Source organism: Trachurus trachurus, assembly GCF_905171665.1.
Source record: "Trachurus trachurus genome assembly, chromosome: 7".
Taxonomy (NCBI): domain Eukaryota; kingdom Metazoa; phylum Chordata; class Actinopteri; order Carangiformes; family Carangidae; genus Trachurus; species Trachurus trachurus.
In genome coordinates this window covers 7,694,691-7,718,917 of record NC_139901.1, presented here as the reverse complement: position 1 = coordinate 7,718,917, position 24,227 = coordinate 7,694,691, and the positions used below count along the sequence as shown (strand labels likewise).

Genomic DNA, 24,227 nt, shown 5'->3' with positions numbered 1-24,227 from the left:
TGGCACATTTAACCCTTAGTTTTAGGCAGAAAACTCCCAGGGTCAGTGCCTTTGACTCTTGGTCTCAAGCTATAGGAGCTCAGGATGTTCCCCGAGGCCTCTGGGTAATGGGTGATGGCCAATTCGTGCTCAGGCTCAAGCAGCTACGTCCCGAGGAAGATATCCTCTCCATACCCATCCCCCAGAGGAGAGGGCTTATTAGTTTTGAGTGCTCATTGATTACGCTTCATATGATATCCCAGTGAGAGAGTTAACTGGACTGGAAGATGCAAGAAGAGCTTTAAAGGTCCCATGTCTTATTCTACTGCTGGTGTTTCATCCGAAGTGTTGACTGAAAGATATTAGTCGTGGTTTTAGGAACTTGGTGTACTGAATCTTTCATCTGATTGGTCGAGAGTTATCTGAGTGTACTATAAAAATATAGTTAATTTCAGGTTAACAGAGAAACGAAACCCTTCAAGAATGGATGATGGTTCAGGTGAGCCAGGCTTGGGACATGGCGAAGAGTGGTGACTGCTTTGTTGTGACATCACAAAGTTACAGAAGTGGTAATGGCTTGTTGTAAGGCTCAGTTTTGTAATTGACTGAGGCCACAGTATTAATATAGAACCTAGACCTGCTTTGCATTGAAAAAAGACGCAAGTCTTACTTATTACATTGTGGGACCTTTAAAAAGCATCTTAAATGTTGATTGTCATTCATCAGCCATACCGCTCAGGTTTATCAGGTCACATCAGGTGACATCACTTGATACAGTTTGGGGCCTTTAAATCCGCAGAGGCCTTAAGGGTTAAAAGTATTCTCCTGAAATGATTTCATTACTACCTGACATTTCTTTTATATAATGGACTTTATTAACAGCATCAATAATACAGCTCAAGTTTAAAAACAAGTCATTCTCACCAAAACTTCATGTTAAGTGCAAAAAAAGATGAAAAAAAAACCCATGATCATTTACATTCAGCAAAGAATCACAACTGCACAACAACCAAACGTGAATGGTACCCATGTTGAATAAAGGAATGACCTACACAGGACTCGAAGGCAGATCCAGCAGCAGTGGAAATAGTAGAACAGTAGTGAAGCCAGACGTTACACTGCAGGAAATCGGAGACGGACCTGAGGCTGCTGGTCTGATCAGGTCCTGCTTTTTGGACTCGGTCCTCCCATTCGGTGTTGGATATATAACCGATATGCTGCCAATATCTGCGTAGTCACGATTTATCTAATCAACCGTGTTCACTGATTCAGCGTGCTTCTGCATCGCCTTGTGCAAAGATCACACACATTCTCCTGATACAAACTTTCAAAAGGGAGAAATCTAAGGCTTTACATGATGAAAACTGATACATAAACAACCACAAGCGTCATTTCAGTGGTAGTGGAGCTGTTTTAGAAACAATAAAGCAAATCTGTAGGCTTCTGAATTGTCTGTCGATCTGCTGCTTCCTCGAGAATTTAGTCCATGCAACTTAAGTTTGGCACAGAGGGGAGCAGGAGGGAGTTTGGTACAAAAGCAAAAAAATAGAAAAAGAAGACGAGGATGAAGAAGAACGCCCCATCAAACCGGAAACTACAAGAGAAAAATCTATTCCGAGATACTCCACTTACTTATCAAAGTATCTTCATGTTTTTTGTGATTCACAGAACAAAACATACAACACTTTTCATATGTACACACCACTTCAAGTCTCAGAAAATTCAAAATAAAGTCAAGATATTACAAGAAAAAAAGGTGAGAGAAAACCTCCACACTATCAAATCATCAAAAAAAACAGTTATTGTGTCTTAATCATGCTGGTTTATTTATGTAAGTTGGAATATTAGTAAGTATGAAATAGTTTACGGTCGCTCTCTGTTGGAGCAGAGAACACGATGGGATGTAGAGAGAAACAGTGAAGCAGCTTCACCTCCGAGACGTCGACTTTTACAAATGAAACGTATGCATAGAAAAAGGGAAAAACTCAACCTTCTGCGAAACAACGGCCTCGGGAAAGCAGATAATTAAAGTGTATAATTATCTAATAGACTGAGGGCTCGGGGCAGAGCTCCTCCTTTTCATTTGGAAAATCAGTGGAAAGAATCACGACCGCCGCGCCACCTCGCTCACTACCTGCAGCTACGATATCATGAAATCATCACATAGGAAAACAAAAACTCCTCCTCACGTCACTGAACGTTTGAATTCACACACTCTGAGCCGACTCTGCGTCTTCCGCTCCCTTCGTCTGGGTGATATCAGCTGCCTTCACCTCGCGCGGACAAAGCATCTCCTCACGGTGGAACACATGCTCTCTAACCTGTGGCCCCCCCCCCCCCCCCCCCGCTGTAAACAGAGGACGGAGCTGGTGGAGCCCCGTTTCTCCTGGTCTCTATTTGTTGCTACAGTGTTTGAACTATGTGGTTGATGTCTGGTCCGCTAAATATGGACACCGCAGGGCCATTTAAGCTGCTCGTTAGGCAAATGTTCGATTAGTAAGTTAGATCCGCGGAGCACATTAATAACCAGTTAGGTTTTTTTTTTTATCGATTTCTACTTCTCTGCACCTCGAAGGAGACACAGAGTTTACATCAGTGGCTGTTTGGTTGTTTTGAAACATTGGTGTGAACTGCCCCCCTCCTCCTCCTCCTACTCCTCCTCCCTCACTCCCTCCTTCCTCTGAACTGAGCTGACTTCACAGTGTCAGAAACAAATCAAGTAAAGAACGATGTGGAGGCAGAGCAGAGGCAGGGAGAAGGAAACAGAGAGGAAGATGGAGAGAGGTGAGAGAGAGAGAGAAAGAGACCAATGGTGGAGCTGGGTGGGGGATGGGGGTGGGGGGTTGGGAGTCAGGGGCATGTAGTCCTGCCTTGTGCAGGTGGAGGTGGGGGTTGTAGCGGAGGCTTCAGCTCCTGCTCCGTCAGGCTCATTTCTCCCTGTAGAACAGCAGGTACATCTTGAGGGGCTCGGGCAGCGGCAGGCCCAGTATCCTCTCTCTGAGGATGTTGACGGCCGGCTGGGGTCGCAGCAGCTCCCCGGTCTCCTTCTCCTCCTCCTCCTCCTGCTCCTCCTCTTCGTCCTCTTCCTCGACGGTCTCCTCCTCCTCCACCACTCCGCCTCCTCCTCCTCCTCCTCCTCTCACCGACCGCCTGCTCCCCCTCATCTGCCGCCTCACCTCCCGGTCCCCGGCCCCTTCCTCCTCGTCCACCACTCTGCCTCCCTGGTTGTTGTTGCTGTCCAGAGAGGCCGAGCCGATGCCGCTGCTGGCCACCACCTGGTGGGTGGCCAGGACCAGGGCGTTGCAGTGGCGGCGGTGGACGCGCCGGCGTTTGAAGCGGGGGCCGTACTTGTGGAGCCCGGCCACCGCCAGACCTCGGCCCACGCTGAAGGAAGACCCTCGGCCGCGCGACTGGCTGTCTCCTCCGTCTGTGGTCACTCTGAGGGTGTGGCGGATGCAGATACGAGCCAGTTCCTGTAACGTCCGGACCTCATACTTGGCTGCAAAATTGAAAAAAAACACACACACACACACAAAAACAGAGTTGTAAATACATAGACATTAAAAACAACACATATTAAAGGGATAGTTCAACATTTTGCCATAATCCCTATAGTCATAAGGGTAGGTGAACACAATGGAGGTGAATGGTACAGATCTCCTGTCCCTCAAACTCATCAAATACACAATCCAACAACTCCAAAACGCACGCATGGACAAGTTGTGACCTGCACATTCACCACACTATAGAATAATAATGTTACATTATGAGACAGAATTATTTTCGAGGCAAATGCATAGCTGGGACTACAACATAACAATTATTTCATAGCGTGGTGAATGTGCAGGTCACAACTTGTCCATGAGAGCGTTTCAGAGTTGTTGGATTGTGTATTAGATGAGTTTGATGAGGGACAGGGGACCTGTACCGTTAACCTCCATTGTGTTGCGCTGAGCAGCTAGCGTCTCTGCCCCGCTGATTTCAAAACAACATGCACCGATAATTAAAGGTAATGAACCTACTCCTATGACTATAGGGATTACAGCAATAGGCGAATTTGCCAAAATGTTGAACTATTCCTTTAATATTCATGTTCAGATGGAGGTTTGAATCTGAATTGAGCTTGACATCAGACTCACGTAGTGGAACAGTCTTGGGTTTTCCGTTGGTGCTGTGTTTGGGCAGCACCAGAGGAGCAAAAGACACAGAGATGATCTTCTTGGTCTCCCAGCTGTTCATCCCCGTGCGGGTGATCTTGGTCAACTAAAGAAAATGCGTAATTTATATTATCAGCGTGTGTACAGTGCCCAGTGTTATGTCAATTAATAGCACAGGAGCTGCTTTGAGATATTCAGCAGTAGAAAAGCTTTTTCTGACCATGACAAGAGGATGTCTCTCTAAGCAGGAGCCTGATGGGTGGAGTTCGGCTGTCAGAGAGTTGCAGCTCATCTGCTGTCAGACAGTTTTGTTGTGTTTGTCTTTAGATTAATTTCTGTTTCAGTTATGTACAATTAAAATATTTTAAATCATAACTCTTGCATGGTCTTTCCGTTCTTGTCCAGCCTTGAGCTTTGCTTCAGAAATATCCGAAATCATGGGAAGCAAGTCAGCTTCCCATAAAGTTGCTGATTTTTCCACAAAATACAATACTTATTTAACATGGACTATGAAAGCTAATAATAATGAGCTGATGAGCTACAAACAACCACAAAGCCAATAAAAACACAGCTACAAGAGGAGTAGATCTTACACACACCTTTACTGTCCCATATATGAAAGTTTTCCGGTCTAGGGATGTCACGATTACTTGTTTTCACAATCGCGGTGTTAAACACCACAATTAATTTATCGTAAAGATTCCTAAATACCGTCACTTTCCAAAAAAGATTATGTCAGAACCATATCGACAGATGTGCACCCAAGTAAAGGTAAATGCACAGATACTGGTCCATAAACGTAACACTCAATTGGTAGGAATTTGAATGTTAGCGTGTCATTTGTAATTTAAAAAAAAAACGATTAAAATAAACTTAAACATTTGTTGTGCATGACAAATTATGACTTGGATATTTCATATTTATATATTTTGAATGTATTTGATCTTACACATTCATAGTGTTGGGAAATTAATTGCATAATAATCGTAATACCGTGATTATTTCTGACAGTAATCGTACCAAGAAAATCTGTAATTGTGACATCACTACTGGTGTCTTATATGAAGGTGTGAATTCATAAGATGTATGTGATTTTACTGAGCCCTGGAAACAAAAGGTCTGTGAGCCAATCAGAAGAGAGAAGACTCTGAATCTCAGACCCACGCAGGTTACAGGTACGAGGACAACAGGCAAACTGTGATAAATATATATTGAAAACACCAACCTTTTCCTCGAGAGGCATCACCAAGATGCCCCCCACCTTGAGCAGGTTCTTCATGTAATCCTCATGCTCCTTCTGCACCCCGGCCCCACAGTAAACCCTGTCGTACTGGCGGCTCTCTGGAGGAATCTCCAGGCAGTTGCCCACAACGAAGGACGGCTCACAGAACTCAAACCTGAGCAGGAAACACAGGGGTTGACACGCCGTGCCCACAAGGAAGCAACAGAAAAACATGAGACGTCTGGAGACCTACTTGTCGAAGCTGTCGCTGGTTTTGATGAAGGAGTCGAGCTTCTGGTAGGCGTACTCGATCACGTCGGCATGCAGCTCTATGCCGTGATTCACCCCGAATGGTCCTGTTCCACACAACATGACGCACAGTGACATGGACATAGAGTGAGATCAGAGCATCATTATGCTCTTCGTCTCTCAACAGATGTGAAAGGGTAGGCACAGAAAGCAGAGTTAAGAAAAAGAGTTACTGCGTTTAAGGGCCCAGCTCTGGGAACAGCTCTGCATCCCTGTCAGTTAACTTAATGCTCAAAGGAAACATGACTTGGTAAGTTTTTTCCTTTCATTTATCTTATTTAGCACTATGTATTACTGACAAGCATAACCAAGGCTATCAATAGCTCTGAATGCTCTAAATTGTCTGATCCATCGCAATCATTCTCCCCCCAGGTTATAAATTCCTCTCTTGTAGTTTGGCCTTGGTGTCTCACACTCTCTCTGTGTTTCCACAGATCTCTCCAGAGCTCCATCCCTCTGCAGTCTGCACCAACATCGCCTCCTTTCTCCCGCTGTTAAAATTGGCCTGCACTCCCTTCTGACAAACCAGTCTGCCATCCAGTACTCCCTTTAAGATGGCCTGTTCCCCCTGCCCTGCTGTTCCTGTATACGGCCCAGCCTGCCCACCAGAAGCCGCCTTCATCAGATCTTGTTAACTGACCAATCCCATTCCCATGTTTTTCCATATTCCATGTTGTAATCTGTTTTCTTGTCCGACAACATCTATTACATGTCGTCTGCCCATCCTAACCCTGAGGTTTCTTTCCGCTTTTTTCCCTGTTAAGGGTTTTCTTAGGAGTTTTTCATCAGTCGATGTGATGGTCAGAGGTCAGAGGATGTTGTTATGATGCTGTGTAAAGCCCTTTGAGACAAACTGTTTGTAAAAATGGGCTATACAAACTTGAGGCCATAATTTTCTTTCAAAGCTTGGCGAGCCTGTATGCTTACGGAATTTAGGTAGAGCTCTGCAAATGATGCAAGGACCCTTCCTCCCCCTCATGTCAAAGTGGGTGTCAGTGTTTACGAATGTGACGAGGGATGAGGCGGAGCTACCCTTCAGGTTGTCATAAGAGGGGAAAACATCACAAGTGTGAATTACAGTGATTATTTATTCACGTGCAGTAACGAACCTGGACTGAAGCAAGATGGACTCACACCGACTAGTGATTTAAGATTGAATTTAAAATGTTGATTAGCTGAGCATACCGACCAGTATGGATGCACTTATCTCAGTAAATAACCATGGGGCGTGTATTCAGCCAACGTACCCAGTATAAGGCCGACCATGGTGCTGAGGTAGCCAGTCCCACTGCCGAGGTTGAGGAAGGAGAGGCCGGGGTGGAGGTCCAGAGCCTCCATCACCTCTGAGTAGATGCACGGCGCAGACAGGTGGATGTTTCCATGCCGCCAAGCCAAGTCCTAACAAGACAGATAGTATTTAAGCATCTTTCAATTTAAACTTGCTACGGCTTTGTTCCTTAAAACCGAGTACATGAACTGATGGGTCAATGACGTGAAGCAAACCAGTGTCAAGTGGTGTGATTGTTTAGGTTTTTTTATCATAAGAATTGGACTATATACAGGAAAATAAAGCTGGACTCAAATGTGGAATAAATGTTATTCACTTTTGCAATGCAACACTGTTTTTCTTGACACATTTTACTTAAAGCAGATATCAGTGGAATGTTTTTGTTAATATAAGTCCTAAATAGTCCTATTTTCCGTCAGCAATCACTTACATGAAGTATTTCAGCCTAAACACGAGTCTCTCCGTCACTCTGCTCTGCTGTAACCCGAGGAGAAAATTTTCCTTGTGGGATACAAGTGTTATCCAATGAGGAGAGAGAACGGCATGAAGGGCTGTGTGTGCAGCCAAGGATGCGCGTGAATGTGGTGACGTAGCACGAGGACCAATTGATGCCTGACAAGGGCGGGGGCTGCTAACTCATGGTGCGTTCAAAGAAACTCGTACTTTGTGTTTTTCCTTCCTGTGAAGTCATACCAGTTCGATCTGGTACGAGTTCACGGGTCGGAAGTTACGAGTGGCCGTTATAGGGAACTTTCACAGACAACAGGATGGTAAAAACACGAGCTACGGGTTACCTGGAACGCTACCAAGTCGTAGTTGTGACTTGAAGCTGTAACTTACGGTTTCAAAAGCCTGCCTTGAACGCAGCATTAGCCGAAACGGCCGTGAAGCTGATATCTGCTTTAATTTGTCACATTATTTAGAAAAAAGAGGTCATTTTAGGGTATGTCCTGCTCATTGTTGTCAAAATGCATTAAAATTTAAGTAAAGAAATACAGCAAAAAAAAAAAATCTGTTTTCAGAAGAAAGTATATTCTTTATAAGAACAGTAAAATCTACTGTAGGTGGATAAAATATTTAATACTTATCATTCTTTTGTGGTTTCACCATTTGACATTTTCCAGGGCAGTAAATGTCGTTTCAAATGGCATAAAACCAACATGAATACAAAATGTACATTTTAACAAATCTGATTCATGCTTTACAACAATTTTTAAAGATATTTCGAAAGTGCTCATCTTGCCTACCCTTACTTGTCACTAACCAGTGTTTTACCAGTCTGGACCCAGTTGTATGCTGCTCACCTTGTAGGCGTTATCCCGGTATTCATCCAGGTAATAATCAGCCCGGTCGATGGCTCGAAAAGCTCGCTCCACTAGGTCAGAGCGGATGTAGTAAGCCTCCTTCAGGTTGTCAATCAGGTCATCATTGTCCTCACCGGCACTCACAGCTCCACCCATCCTGACTGAAGCAGACACAAACCATCCACAGGTTAAACGTATGTTTGTGTATTTCTGTGCCTTTGTGAGATGGAAGAGAATCTCACACATTTTAATTAATGCTGCTAGATTTCAGGGTTAAGAGGTACAAGACTTAAGAATGAAGGTCTGAAAAAAGTTGAATCCTCATGTCAGTATTGCAACTGCCAAGAAAAAGATTTGAAACAATTCATCAATTTACCAGTAAGTCAAAAAAAAAACATCCTCTGAAAAGCAGATGCTGCTGTTATGTAGACAGTTTTCACTGTTGTCAGAGTATCCTATCATACAAACAAAAAATGTTGCCATGTTATATTTTTGTTCAATCATCCATTTAATTAACTAGACATTGGTTGTGCTGTCTCAAGTTTCAAGGCTTTAGTTCCTCTAGAAAACATTCATTTTTTGACTCTACAAAGCATTCAATGTCGCCTTGGGCAGAGAAATTGTAATTGTATTTTTTACGTCAAGACAAAAGCAGTGAATCAGTTCTTTGAAAAAGTGATCAACCAACATCTCTATTATATTATATGTAACTCCTTCAACTGTCAAATTCCTGCTGAACTATAGTAATAACTTCCTTTGTGAACACCTCAGATGAACCTGGACAGTCCGAGCCTGTGAATCTGACAGCACCGGTCAGTGGTTTGCTGATTCAAAATATACCCAGCGATGTTGTTGTGTAGCTACACACATGAAAACAAACTGAGTGAAGGTTTTTGGCAGCAGAGTGCAGCTGTAGGTGTGAACTCTGCCGTGGCTGAGCTTCAGAGCCGTGCCGAAAACAACACCAGGGGACACAAAAGCCAGAGGACAGAGATCACAGGGAAGCACTGCCCTGCCAAATGCTGTCCGGGAGCCATGGGGGCCATTAAAGAACAAAGAGGTGTGTTGCATTGCATGTCAATACCCGCTGGACCTCCTGCTTGTGATGGCACCTACGTGAGCTGAAGAGGAATTTGACAGGTAGGTAGTGGGATCAAATGATTCCCCTAGTTTCACCCTCCAAGTGGGGAGGAAGATCAGTGACCTGGGGATGGCGCTGTGAGCCACTCTGTCGCACACTAAGTGGTTTAGTAGGCTAGTAGGGTACACACTTCCTGCAAAAACACAGCACCGTTTCAGCTTCAAGGTTCATCTGCTGATTCACGGAGTAAACCCACAAGGGTGCTCCTGTTTTTTTGTTTTTTATCCACACGGTTTCCTAAGCACCAGTGACTCTAACTCGTTAACTCGGTTCACCGCAGCCTGCGTGCTGGCTGGCTGGCTGGCTGGCTGCGGTCGTTGTTTGCGCCACTCAGGTGCTCCACTTTTCTCCCGAGTGAACACACAAACACCGCAACCGACACTCGTGAAACCGACCGACGCTTCACGTAAACACGAGAGACAAATACATTACACCGTTAATACGCTGTCCCGCGGCGGCAAGGTCAACACGAGCAGAAATAAAACCCGCATTGGTCGTCTTCGCCTGGGGGAGGAGAAGAATTGATACAACAACAATAACAACAAACCAAAAAGCCTTAGCAGCTGCGCACCGAGCCCGGGCGGAGCCGCCATTGCTGTACCTGCTGTAGACGACGACGGGGTTTCTCTCCGTTTTATCGGGGCTTTTCCCTCGCGCTCCGCCGTTTGTTGTTACGGGGCTCCAGTCAAGAGACACAACTGCTGGATGTAAACATTCGGCCAGCTGACGCGCTGACGTCAGACGTAATGCACGCAAAATAACGGCCGGAGGAGGATGGCCTACATTCGGCAGCTGTGGAGCGGGGTCGGTCCACATGTGGCCCTGAACGAACACGTAGGGAGAGAGCGACGTGCTCAGTGTTTGACTGAAGCTTCACCAACAACACCACGTTACTGACGTCTGGAGTCAGGTTATGGAGTTATCTGGGCCACGTGACCTCACCGAGTCAGCTCAGCCTCTGCTCTAAGTAGCTTAAGAAACTAACTGGACCTTTAAACGGTCTTTATGTAATAATGTAATTGAATAAGCTTGTGTGTGTTGCACCGGTGGGTCTTTAGACAGTTGGCTCCGGAGCGCAGTGCACATAAAAACCTAAAACGCTGCAACAACTTGATCAATTGAGACGGTGAACACTGCAACTCACAACACAACAGAAGTTGTGTTTTTCCCCTCTGGTTTATAACACTGACACAGGAAACAGGGGAACACAAACACACAGTCACAAATTCAGCCCATCTACAGTATTTTACTTTCCCAACAAAAAATAATAGCAGGTAATGACGATTTGAAAAAACATGACAAAAAACTGACTGACCTAGCCAAAGACCTAATAGGCCTAGTTAACCCTATAATTAGGCCAAACTAACTAAATTCATTTTCAAGCACCACCAGCAGCAGGTAGATAGTCTGAAGCAATGTGCCCCACCATCTGTCAATTTTTTGTGTCCCTCCCTGTGAACACTTGTGTTGTGAGTTTTTGCAGTGCTTTGTCAAATTGATGGAGTTTGTGTCTTAGTGTTTTTGAAGTTGCTGTTGGACCACTGAGTATCTGTTATTGTTGTTATAGTTTTTATTTTATTTTTATTTTTACTGTTGTTGGTTTCTGTTGTTTTCTTGTTTGCTATGGATTTTGAATTTATATTATTGTTTTTCACTTGTAACTATAATGTTTAATTTAATGGGTTTTATGCACAGCTCCACTACTTCCTGAAATAAGCCAGCTCCTTTATTTCCTGTCTTACATTATTGGACCAACTGATTAATCCAGGTGTGCCTGTCCATTGTTGTGAGGTCAGACACACCTGGGTTAATCAGTTGGTCCAATAATGTAAGACAGGAAATAAAGGAGCTGTCTTATTTCAGGAAGTAGTGGAGCTGTGCATAAAGCCCATTGTGGGACTCTCAATGAATAAATCACACATTAAACACCAGAGAGGCATCTGATTGGTCCAGTTTTTACTCTAAAGCAGGCGCAGGAGCCCAGACACACAGCCAGGCTCATAAAGAACTGTCCTCAGAGACAAGAAGAACAGTCCCACAGCAGATGGTCTTGTTCTCACAGAGCCCTGTGGATCTGGGGTCACATGAAGAGACAAAAGACACTAAAGAAGAACAGTGTTAGGTTCTCCAAGATGTTTAGAACTTACCTGCCAAGTAGACAAAGATGTCACAGTACACTGATCAGTTTGTATGTTTATTTAACTTTATATAATGTTAATTAATGAGTGGAAGTTATATGAATTATTAACTATAATAAATAATCAGATTTGAATATTTTGTCAGGTAATTAAAGCAGAAGTAAGCGGAATATTTGTGTTAAAATAAGTCCTAAATAGTTCTATCTTCCGACGGCAATCACTTATATAGAGTGTTTGGTCCGAAACACGGGTCTGTCAGTCACTCTGCTCTACTGTAAGCTGAGGAGAAAACTTCTTGTATACTTCCTTGTATCCTACAAGCTTTATCCAATGAGGAGAGAGAACGGCATGAAGGGCTGTGTGTGCAGCCAAGGGATGCGCGTGAATGTGGTGACGTAGGGACGAGGACCAATAGATCCATGACGAGGGCGGGGGCTGCTAACTCCATCGGCGGACAAGAAGATAGCCAAAACGACCGGATCGCTTACTTCTGCTTTAAGTTTTAGTGTTTGGGGCTTTTTTATATACAGTCTATGGTTTGGGGCCTTTATCTGAACTGGTCACGATTCGTAGACATACTGTATGTGACTGGTGACAAAGGGGTCACAAGAGATATGGCCCTGCTTAGCAGGGCTGGATTTACCTGCAGAGACACCATGTGGGGGCAGGGCTGAGCTTCCTTGTGAACACCTGGCATTGGTTTACTGTGCACTTCACTCACCAAAACACATGGATATAGGGATATGTTACATTAAAGAGCAAAATTAAATCAAAGGTCTAAAAAAAAAAAGGTAGAAAAGTATATTTTGACATGTGGCCTCAGGGTGAAGATGACAGTGTCTCTTTTGAGGCAAGGAGTAAACACACCTCTCATTAAAAGCATGGAAACAATGGTAGTACATTGTATTTGTAAGAATGTTATAAAACTCAGTTTGTTCTCATCAACTCGTCATTTATCCTGCAAAGTCTTCCCTTGTTGGGACAGTCAGATGTATAACTGTGTCAGTTTGACAGTTTGACAGAGGACTAAATGTTATTTCTCATTGAACCCGCTATTACAGAAAACTGAGAAAAGTCAAAAGTCACAACAAATATCACTGATTACGGCTGCAGACTATTCAGAAATGAAGGGGGAGTAAAAATGACACAGTGAACTCATGCAAAAATAGGAACAAATGAAAAACAGCATGTAAATCCCAAAGGACACCTGCCTGCTGGGTCACAGGGGTCACAACCACACAAACATGTATGTTCACCACATGGTCCACCAGATGTCAGTGCAGCTCAGCCTAACAACTACATGTAACTATGTATTAACAAAACAGTGGAGTCCCCCATTTTGTTCAGCAGTCATGAGAGCAGTGTGTGTGTGATCAGACTGCCCAGCCATGCATACGGTGTGTCAGTGCATATCATATAACCTATACCTCACTTATTCACAGGCCCTGGTGTTACACCAGTGCTCATTAATAATTTCTCCCTCTTTCACACACACGTTTGTCTGGCTGTACTTGTGGGGACATTGTATAAAATAATGCATTCCCTAGTCTCTTGCCTTAACCTTACCCATCACGATTAATTCTAACCCCAATGTAAACCTAATCTTACCCCTACGCTAAAACCTATAAATAGGCAAAGTGGGGACTATAAAAAAAAATATCCCCACTTTACAAAAATGGGCATAATTGTTAATACACAAACACACACACACACATACACAGGCAGATACATGAGAGTCGATCTTGTCTAGGATTCTTTATTTGTGTTTTTCATAGAGAACATTTAAAATGGTTCATACCCCCACAATAACTGACATCACTTCTCTGGTTTATAACACTGACACAGGAACAGGGGAACATGTACACAAGTACACAAACACACAGTCACAAATTCAGCCCATCTACAGTGTTTTACTTTCCCAACAAAAAAAAATTATAATTGTGATAAAAAAAACAAACCCATAACAAAACAAAAAAACAAAACAAAAACATGAGACCCCGAGGACACACAGCCAAGGCCTGTCCCACTTTACAAAATGGTGCAGTAGCAAAGGAACAGCCACATCTACAAAAGTAACAAAAATTACCTTACAATCTATCCTTGTGGAAGTGCTTGTAATTTTGGAAGTTTTGTACTTTCTTAAAAGGATATCAATATCAATGCCTAGAAAATCACCAGTAAAAATAGCTCATCTCTGTAAAAATGTGCTAGCAGGACAACCCTTGGCTGTGGATTTTTTTTTTCTTTGTCACAAACTATTCTTTTTTTTTTCTTCTTTTTTATTTTAAAACCATTTTTAACTTGTCTTCAATACAACAACAATAACACTGTTTCTTCTTAATACAAATATGTACAGAGACTTCCACTTGTTTCAAAATAATGCCCTGCACACTGATGCATTATCTAGGGGTGATGGTGATGGTGTTCTTCAGATTCCTTCACAGAAACAGTCCATGCAGTTTGGCACCTGAATCGACAGAGCGAGATCACAGTTTTTTCTGTAGCCTAACAGAAGCTTGTTGTTTTTGTATCTCTGTCAAAAAGAAATGGCCTCTACCTGCATGTAAAAGACACATTTATTTCATTTCCCTATACATAATAATACCCCTCCCCTATACATAATAACCCCCCCGTTCCCACAAAAAAAAAAAAAAAGGATTGGCTAAGAGATCTAGATCCAGACCAAATGTTTTCAGCAGTATTTGAACCAGGTTTGCCAAGTGTAAACATACCGTATCTTGAAATGAGTGGAGTGAGAAAGGCACACATGATAAGACCACACAGCTCATAACTACAGCAGGGAGAAGAAGGAGGAGAGATGGTGGTGGTGGTGGTGGGGGGGTGGGGGTTGTGGGAGGGGAGGGGGGCTTTTGGTTTTGTTCAGCTTGATGAAAAGTGCCACTCAACTTGACATTTCTTTCTGGCGAGTTTGACGCGCGCCCCGCTTTCTGCTCCTCACATCTGAACCTAAAGTGAAAGCCATAGATGCAGAGGTGTGCCTCCCCCTGCCCCTCTTTAAATGCACAGCTGGATTTTGGTCTGGACTTGTTTCCCTGAAAAGTGTCATCATGTTAAATTCTTTTTTTTTTTTTTCATTCCAGGTGCTTCAGGGAAACTGGGCCCTGCTTCTTTCTTTCTGTCTCTCTCCCTCTCTCTCTCTCTCTCTTTTTTTTTTTTTTTTTAATTTTCTTTGCTATTTAGAATAATAAAGCTCCTCAATCCATCACTCGGTACTTTTATGTAAATAAGAAAACATACAGTGTGTGGGCGCAGAACCAACCGTAGGCTGCATTTGCTTTCTCAGCTGACATTTTTTTTCTCTTTTTTTTGTGAAAACGCTATGCTTTCATGGCCTCAGTGTTATTCATTTACATACCTCAGTAGACAATTTCATCAAGCAGTTTAAAAGGGGTCATGCCATATCAAATAACTTAGGAGAATATTCAGTCTTAACACTCTCTGGTAGGATTCTCGTGCATTTCAAGAGAGGAAGGATACGCTACTTTGTTAACCAAATGCGTCAAAACTATCTTTCCTGAGGAAAGGTTACACAAGACATGAAGAAGGGGGGTGTTGGGATGGGGGGGTGGGGGGGGGGGGGGGGGTCGGGGTTGGATGGAAGGTTTAAAAGTCCTAAAAAGCTTTGACATTCTTTTTGAGTGATAGACACATATTTATGCAACAAACAACCTCCTCCCGAAAAACAAGGGAGGGGGGAAGAGGAGGAGGGGGGGGGGAGATTGTGTAGCCTGGCAAATCAATTTCCCACTCCCACACACTCATCTCATTTCACACGTGGCCTTGATCCAGCCGCTGCTATCGCCTCTAGCCTCAGCTGACTGGCTGACCTATGGCATTGTTCTGTTCTGCTTTAGCAGCTCTCCCCCGGTCACCTGAGAACCAAACTCTGCTTCCTGTCAGTCTCTTTTGGTTTTTGTTTGGAAAAAAAGAAAAGAAAGTACCACTTCCTTTTTTCTTTTTTTAAATACATTTTTTTTGAACCCCCTGAATCATCAAAGACATGTCTCTATCTGACATAACATACAGGTTGTTTCTCTATATGAACAGCAACAAACAGGTGTGACAATGCTTTGTAATGCGCCCCCTCCGGCTGGTGGGGGGGTGAGTACTTGCTATTGCCTGTGATCTACTGGGGTTCTCCCAAAGTCAAGACTCAAATGCTGGCATTTTCAACAGTTAGAAAGTGCACAAAAGGAGTTTTTCATTCTACATTGGCTAAAAGCACATTTACAACATGCCTTTGACATCAGCGTTACACAAGGGTATCATACTGTACACCACAGTAGCTGCGACGGGTCACTCAAAGGCAGGTTACTCTACAGTCTCCTACTTGCTTGTTTTAACATCAGAGAGAATGGGCTCATGGCGAGCAGGCCTTAACCATTAACAATACAATAACTGCACAATGTGGTCAAACACTATGTGCAGAACATTATTCAGAGGCATCGTCATCTTTTTTTTTTTAATATACATGAACTCACATGACACTTAGGAACAAAGAGCCAACCATCTAAAGTTTCAAATTTGACAGTCATTTCTCAGATTCAGTAGTACAACATACAGTAGATGTTTCTGACACTTCTGGATCAAGGACAGACGAATATAGGAAAGGAAAAACAAAGGAAACCTATGAAAACACTTCCAAAGTATTGTACTGTTTCATCAACAACGCCTACTTTGCCTTCAGCTTGACTGAATGGTTATGTTTAAAGCCACAGTTGAGCAGGTCTTAGTGATATTAAATAAGGTGTAACTGCCTCCCATTGATAACGCCCCTCGCATCTCTTCTAGACAGCTAGTGATCCTCCGATAAGGTAAAGAGAGAAGAAGAGCAAGTCAACAATTACACTGGAAAAATATATGTATGTTTATATTCATATATATAGCATCTTTAAAATCTATTTATACAGAATGTATATATAGTGTACTTATGGCCATCTTGGCAGAGAAATAAAGGCATCTGAAACAATCACCACTCTCTTGATGCCGTGGTCTTCCCGGGACCAGACATTGTTACATTGCAGAAATGCGAAGAATCAGGAAAGAAAGTGAGTTCTCTTCTTTTTTTTTTTTTCTTTTTGTCTCAGTGGCACTTTGTGCATCAAAAAATTAAAATCTAGAGTAAGGCTACAAGGGTGTGTATGTTTATCTGATAGAAGTTTGTCAAAGGAGGCCATCCTAAAGTATCCTCTAGGGTTGGATATGTTGCTCTGTGTGTGTGTGTATGTGTGTGTGTGTGTTTTAGACTCATACATCCAGCCTAAAACACTGCTGGAAGAGAGCTCTATATATGTACCATTGTTCTGATGAAAATAATAAATAATAAAACAAAGCATTACTTAAGCATCTCTGGTACATCACAGAGGTTTTGGGTGAGCCAGTGGTGGCCGCTACAAAGCGCTTGGGAGAGGTAACATTTCTGAACTCTATGTTTTTTTTTTGTTGTTTTCGATTTTGTTCTTTTTGTCGTTTTTTTTTAACATTTCTTGGTTTTCATTCACCTGACAAAAGCAAACACACAGAGACCAGATAGCGACAGAACAGTGATTGCTTTTGTTGGGGTATTTTTTGTCTTTACAATCAGCTGCTGGTATGTCTAGGTATAAGCCTAAGTAATCAAACAGTATTTGTATTGAGTTTGCTTCTTTATTTAAATATTAGCAGTGGATCTTTAAGACTACTCGGACTCAACCGTCACATCATCACGCACATAAATAACAAAATAAATATACAGCCATATCAGTCAATTTCTTTCATTTTAAATAAATAATAAATACATACTTTCATTTTTTTCTCAGCAGTGAGTTTCAGAACGTAGCAGTAACAGAAGGAACATAAACGAAACAAAAAGGGAGAAAAAACAAGAACAACCCAAAAAAATAACTTTTGCTTTTGTAAAATTATCAAAAAATTGTATCAGTTATAAAACATCTGCACTTAAAAAGGTTTTTTTAAAAAGTACTCAAAACAAAATATGCCTTGTCACTCATCTATATAGATTCTTAAAATATTGACGTAAGACATCTGCAAATCGCTTTGACCATGATAATCAGTAAAGATGCATTTTTTTTGTGTTACAAAACCAAGTTAATAATAAATAGATTGCTTCAAATAAATAAACCTCAATAACATAAATGGCAATAAGTTACAATTTAAATGTTCAAATTTAAATAATTCATATATAACAATAATTATTGTACCACAAAACTATTAATTCAAATGAAGTGCAATTCCTATGTTGATAAATACTATTGATATGACTAACTGAATTTGAAATGTGTGCACACTATTACTATTATTTCAGTTTACAAAAAAAACCAAAAAACAGAACAATAAAGAAAAAGGATTCATCTGCTGCTTTTTAAAACATGATATCCGCTTCCTGGATCTGTCTCATGACCTTAACTTGAAGAAAAAGTATTTTCCCGCTAAACAGAGTCAACCTTGCGTCGTTGACGTCTTTGCCATAAAGCAAACACAGATTCAGTTTAGTGCATGCTTCATATTGCTGGGGTGTGTGTGTGTGTGTGTGTAATAGGACGGGGTGGGGTGGGGAGCGGGCAAACGCACGCACACACACACACTCGCCACAGTGAGGGCTTAACGTGGGACAAGAACTGAGAGTCTTCGTGTTTGGCTCGTCCGTGTCCTTCTCTTCCAAGTCGCCAAAGCTCCTGTGAGCGAGCACGTTTTTAGTCGAAAGTGTTGGAAAAAAATAAAAAATAAAATAAAAAAACGATCAAACCGCGCAACAGCGAAACACCTCCAAAACCAGTTAAGGACACAAAAGAGACAACAGGTAAACATACAGCATATTAACCCCTCCCCCCCCCCAACTCCAGATACAGTTTCTGGAAACATTTATTCTTCTTTTCCATCCATCCTGACTGAAGGATCCGTTTCCTCCTCCTCGTCCCAGCAGCAGCATGGTGTGGATTTTGGTCCGCGTCACTTTTCTTCTCACAGAGTGCTCCCTGGGTTGATTTTTTTTTTTTTAAGTTGCCGTTTATTTAAATAACCTGAATTCCCTTTTTGTTTTTGAATCATATTTCAATATATTGTAGAGTATTTCAACATCTCTTTCATCACTCCGTCCCTCTGACTTCACCTCCTTCACACTCCTGCGCTTCAGGACAGGTTTCGTTTTCTCCGTGTGTATGTGTGTGTGTGTGTGTGTGTGTGTATGTATGTGTGTGTGCGTGTACGTATATGTGTGTACGTGCGCGTGGAGCCTCAGACTTTGATGCCCTTCACAGCTTTGTTGATGCTCTCCAGCAGAGCCTTGTTCTCGGGGCTCTGGAAGCAGTCCTTGTTGGTGTACATGTCGGTCAGGGTGCTCACGTAGCTGTCGAAGTTCTGCTCGGTGATTGGCTCCTGCTGTGGTGCAAACGACAACCAATCGCAACTGAGAAGAGCAGGGAAACAAACGCCTACACGCGAGATTCACCTCAAAAACAAATACATTAAAGAAGCTGTGCGTGTGTGTGTCAAAGCGGGTCCGGTGTCTGTCTGTGTTGTGTGTGTGTGTGTGTGTGTGTTAGAGCAACTCACCATGTGTGGTAGGCGGATGTTGGCCAGGCTGCGGATCAAGGCGCGGCTGAGACCAGACAGCTCCATGAAGAGAGCCTCGTTCTGCTCCTCGATCATCTTGTTCTCGTGCTCGATGCTCTTCAGGTTCTTCTCCATGGAGGAGATCTACAACACACAGCCACATGGTTTCTACCAGCGCTACAACTTTAGGCATAAAGATTTCATCTCTAACTACAAATTAAAGTTTGAAGACAGTTCTGGTTCAGCTTCCATGAAAAGAAAAGAATCAATTATGAATGTTTTCTACAAATGTTTCCTTCATGTAAAGTGAAGTTGACAACTTGTTCCTACAGACACACTGCTACATGTTTTAAACACGTTTCTTTTGCTGTGGTTGAGATTTTTGGAGATGCTGCAGGTCCTGCTTTAATTTGAAAACATGTAGGGTAAGACTTGGACATCCCTGTCCAGTCCCTGATTGGGTCTTATCAGTGATAACTACCAATGGTGAACACATACACACATAAATTACAAGCATTACTGATACTTATCCTTATGAGAAACTTGCCATTTCAAAGTTATTTTGCCTTTTGTATCTTTAAATTCAGAATGTTTTAAAGCTTTGTCTTCATAATACCGTATATGAACCTCCCTTCACAGTGACTTAAAGTCTCATTTTACATCGGCTTTTACTACACAAGTGGAGACACTCACCTGAGTCTGCAGGTTGACCATGTCAGCTTCCATTTCATTGTTGGACTCGTTGAGGTCGTTAATCTCTTTGTTGAGTTGCTTGATGTCCTCGTCATTGTCCAAAACTAAAGGAGAAGTCGTAACAGTTAAAATAAGAAAACAAAACAAAACAACAGCATCTGGTCTGGTTGTGATTCTTATACATATTGACTTGTTCATCTCACCATCACTGGCTCTGAACTTGGTGCTCAGGTAGTCCTCTGAGGGGAACTTGGCCTTCTTCTTGGCAAACAAGGCTCTGGGGCATCCTGAAAGGCTGCAGACATTGAGGGGGAGGGGGTGTCACTGCATTGATTACGCTGAGGCCTTTGACATTACATCTGATTACATGTAGGATCAGTGTGAGCAGCTGCAGCTCTGATGCTCCATGTTTGTCAACTCAGGAGGCGTTCAGGCACAGTCGGACTGAAGATGCTTTCTATGTTTATACAAGGGGGTACTAAACTTTTCAATGGCAAGGCCCCCTGTATAGCATTAGCTTCTGGTAAGGGACCTCTTTTCAGTACTTCCTGACAATATCTAAAGCAAATCTAATGCAAAAGTGCAGTAGCATGCTACATGCTAGCAAGCAAGTTATTTGAGACACTGATCAGCTCGTTGGAGCCACAGGCCACCAGGCCAACACTAGTTTATAACATTAAATTATGTTTGACTGAAGGCAGATGAGAATGGTGGATAAGATGGCAATAAGATTTTAACATGATATGAAATATATCTTGTAAAAATGTACATAAAACACTTCCACTTTTTTATCTTAATTTTATTTTATTTTTTCTCTTTTTTCTTTTTGTTTAATTCTTCATGCCTGTTGAATGATACCTTTACCTATTAAGATCATGACCTTTATTTATTTACTCATTTAATCTCCTTAGATTGGTATGCACTGATGTTGTAGGGTGGGGGGATGGATATGGTTGGGGTGTATTTGTATATATGTTCGGTGAAAAATTTGTATTGTCTTTTTATATTACTGTCTTTCCGTATGTTGTTCTCAATAAAAAGAACATGTACATGAAACAAAAATAATTTCATGTTTTGCATCATATTTATATCATATTTTCTGAAGAGTGGTTTTAAAGTTCGGAGTGGGCTGCTCCACCTTTGTCACTCTAGCAGTGTCTGACTCCGCCCATTTTCTGACTCATCCTGACTCAGTCGGTGACTTACCTGCGGTGTGTGAGGAAGCTCCCGTTGGCGTGTCCGGAGCCGTCGCAGCCGGGGGTGGGGCAGGTCGGCCCCTCTGTCTTGAAGGCCTTCCAGTTGAAGGGCGTGCCGTTCAGGAGACCCTCTTTCTGTCTGCGGGCCGCCAGCGGACAGCCGTAGGCGCTGCGGTGCGTGGCGTACTTCCCACTGATGTGGCCCAGGCTGTCGCAGCCGGGCACGGGGCATCTGCAGGGAGCAGAGGAAAGGAGGGAAACAGAGGAAAAAGACGAGAGGGAGGAGAGTCGTGCAGCGGAAGAAGGAGAGAGGAAGTGTTGAAGCCAGGCAGTGAGGAAAGAAAGAGAGCGAGAAGGCACGAGGGTTAGACGAAGGAGAATCCAAAAATGTAAACTGTAGAGAAAGTTCAGAATATTATAGTAAAGATAAAAGTTATACACTTTCTCTACTGGGCCAAATTCATTTTCTCACATCTACGTTTGACATATTATTTATGCAAAAAAATAATATTACTAATGCAAAAGCTATTCAGATTTAGCACATAGTGTTAACAACAATTAACTGTTTTGTGTGCAAATGCAAAATGAAGCCCATGTACTGTATTTCTCATGTATTGTTCATGTCTTCTACGATACTCTACCATGAACTACATTTAGAGTCAGTATCTGCAATAAGTGTATTTTCCCATCAGTAAGGGCCTGATTGTTTGATTCAGTTATGGGGGCAGGTCACTACCTGTGCATATGATTCATAGTGACTTTCTTCTCTCTCTCTCTTTTTCCTTTTTTTTTTATTGCATTTTACGTTTTACCGTCAGTCTCACTAAAAGCAGACATTATGGCTTTCTGAGCGGTACGAACTTTAAAAGCTCGGAGTCCTCCTGGTTGTCCTTGGTAGGAGTTTTAATTCCACTTTTCTTGGCACGCGGGCACCCAGAGAGACTGAAAACAGAAAGTATGGAGTTGATAACATAGGGCTGAAAAAAGGTCTGGTGAAGTGATTGCTTGATAAAGGGAGAGAACATTATAAAAGGAAGAATAATTTCACCAAATTACAAACCAAATCAACTCAAAAACGCCTAGTATGGCCGAAAGTAGGATCATGGAAATGTGTGTGGAAATGTGTGAGTCCCTGTCTAAATCTACCATGAACTGTCACTAGGCCTCTCTGACTGACATGTGTGCATGTTTGTCTGTGTGTGCGTGTGTGTTTCTGGTGCGTGTGCACTGTGCATGTGTGTTTTCTGCTTGTTACCTTCTGTGGGAGGCGTAGTTTCCTGTGATGTGACCTGAGCCGTCACATCCCGGAGTGGGGCATCTGGGGAAAGAGAACAGTGCACGTTAAGCATTTAATAGGAAAAATAATCAGATATTTCATGGCGGAGTGTCTTGTTGACATGGCGATATGCAGATGAGAGCAATGGCCCGCTTCTTTATTCGGCTTATTTTTCATTCACTCTCCTGCAAGTTTGTTTCCAATCTTTTTAAAGGCTCTTCTGCAGTTTATTGTAACTGTCTACAGTGAGCCGTGAAAAAAGGGCCTCGTTTCTGGTATAAAGAGCTATATCTACTATGGAATTACGGTTCCATTTCACATTTACATGAACTGATTGAAGTGAGAGCGAGCATAGTCCGAGCCAGCTGCAGGAAAACACACCATGACAGATGCAGCGGCAGCAGCAGAGGCAGCAGCAAGCGACAAAAGATAAGTTAACGTCAGCAGAATGGAGCATTGTGGCGTTGGACGGTGTCAGTAGCAGTGCAGTGAAGTGGCAGTGAAAAGGCAGTGAAGGTGTAAGAGCAGACATACTTGAGTTCAGGGGTGTGGGCCGCCATGAGGGACCGAAGGCTCTTATCAGCGAGAGGACACCCAGACAGACTGAGAGAAAGAGAGGAAGAAGAAGAAGAAGAAGAAGAAGAAGAGGAGGAGCGGAGGAGAACGGGCCGAGAGAGAGAGAGAAGGATGAAAATCGGGGAGGGGGGCCGAGGAAAGCCAGTGTGAGCAGATTGAAAAGGAGAGAGGGAAAAAAAGGACATGAGTGAAGGGAAATCAAGAATGCAAGGCATACCAAGGTCATTTAGGAAGAAGAGGACAGACGGCAAGAAGTAAATTACTGATGCATATCAAAGTCAATGACCGTCTTTGCTTCCCGGGCTCACGCTACGTTATTGCCTCTGGCATGTCAGGATCAAAAAAAAATATTTGAATTAGTCGTGGTGGGACGCAGGTGGACCCGGGAGTCTCGGGCAGAGCTAACATTTCATATTAGAGTTTATACAGAGAGAGTGCATCACCCTGAATAAGTGGGCAGCGGTGTATACCTGCGATGGGAGGCGTAGTTTCCGGTGATGTGGCCGCTGCCGTCGCAGCCAGGTGTCGGGCATCTGGAGGTGGTGAGAGAGAGACACAGAGTTTGAGTTAGAAAGGTCAGAGGGTGTTAAGACATAATTGCCCAAATTCCCAGCAAAATCTATTAAGCCACTAATTAGCTACTGTTAAGTTAACATTAAACCTGATTAACTTCAGCAGTTGTTGTGGCTCTGTGGTCTTGTTACTTACGCGAGCAGCTCTTTCTTGGCGTCCTTGGGTTGGAACTTGACCTTGAAGCTCGGGGTTGTGACCTCTCCCGGGTACTTCCTGTCCTCCATATCCTGCATCATGTCACAGTCCTCCATGTCGGACGAGACAAACGACTGGCCGGTGTGCTCCATCTGGACAACGCAGAGAAATACATGTCCAAAAACATGAATCCACCAGTTTTCTTATCTAAATACTGTTCATGTGTCATGTGTCGCTGTGTTGTTGTCTGGGTTGTATTTACTTTTTTTTTTCTTTCGGGTGATGGCTCTCTCGCAACAGTTTGCAAATTTGTTTACAAGCATGGAAACTTTATAAAACCACAATGTGCACACGAGTCTCTGATCTGATCCCCTTTTCTTCTTTTGTAGACAAGTGATGTTTCCAAATGCAGAATGTCCTCATAAAAAATTTACATTCAAGGCCCTTTATATTTCTTTTGAAAAAGTTCAAAGGAGTACAAAATTAGCATATGCCAAAGCCCGGATGGTGCAATGCACCTGACACACCACCTCTGTTACACAGTGCAATGTTTTAACTGTACAGTAACTCTCACATTTCGGTGAAATAAATGAATAATAGAAAGAGGAAAGGGGGACAGGAAATAAGGCAAGGGTATTAGACAAAGACAAAGTGAGGTAAACAATTAA

General features: G+C 42.8%; 2 protein-coding genes across 2 annotated transcripts in view; both read right to left on the bottom strand.

Moving 5' to 3' along the window:
- Window positions 1–840: 840 nt before the first annotated feature.
- pcmtd2b (protein-L-isoaspartate (D-aspartate) O-methyltransferase domain containing 2b) lies at window positions 841–10,239 on the bottom strand. Its single transcript, XM_083975443.1, has 7 exons — window positions 10,002–10,239; window positions 8,260–8,420; window positions 6,915–7,065; window positions 5,612–5,714; window positions 5,362–5,533; window positions 4,119–4,242; window positions 841–3,478 (listed from the first exon to the last, which is right to left on the bottom strand). Exons 2-7 carry the CDS (start codon window positions 8,413–8,415, stop codon window positions 2,907–2,909), a joined length of 1,278 nt encoding a protein of 425 aa, XP_083831569.1. The 5' UTR covers window positions 8,416–8,420; window positions 10,002–10,239; the 3' UTR covers window positions 841–2,906.
- An 8,553-nt stretch (window positions 10,240–18,792) lies between these two features.
- myt1b (myelin transcription factor 1b) overlaps window positions 18,793–24,227 on the bottom strand; it is a gene marked incomplete at both ends in the record, with an annotated part of 107,920 nt that continues 102,485 nt past the window's right edge. The window contains 10 exons of the mRNA XM_083974782.1: window positions 18,793–18,936; window positions 19,111–19,254; window positions 19,804–19,907; window positions 20,007–20,098; window positions 21,010–21,231; window positions 21,861–21,941; window positions 22,255–22,317; window positions 22,810–22,878; window positions 23,322–23,384; window positions 23,560–23,711. Coding sequence (XP_083830908.1) covers window positions 18,793–18,936; window positions 19,111–19,254; window positions 19,804–19,907; window positions 20,007–20,098; window positions 21,010–21,231; window positions 21,861–21,941; window positions 22,255–22,317; window positions 22,810–22,878; window positions 23,322–23,384; window positions 23,560–23,711 — 1,134 coding nt within the window. The remainder of the gene's footprint in view (window positions 18,937–19,110; window positions 19,255–19,803; window positions 19,908–20,006; window positions 20,099–21,009; window positions 21,232–21,860; window positions 21,942–22,254; window positions 22,318–22,809; window positions 22,879–23,321; window positions 23,385–23,559; window positions 23,712–24,227) is intronic.

Bases quoted from the DNA above. Each gene is read 5' to 3' on its own strand.
- pcmtd2b (XM_083975443.1), bottom strand. From the start codon at position 8,415: ATGGGTGGAGCTGTGAGTGCCGGTGAGGACAATGATGACCTGATTGAC. The intron at 4,243-5,361 runs GTTGGTGTTTTC...CATTTTCTTTAG, and splicing joins TGATGCCTCTCGAGGAAAAG to TTGACCAAGATCACCCGCAC. The intron at 3,479-4,118 runs GTGAGTCTGATG...TCAATTTTGCAG, and splicing joins ACCCAAGACTGTTCCACTAC to CCAAGTATGAGGTCCGGACG.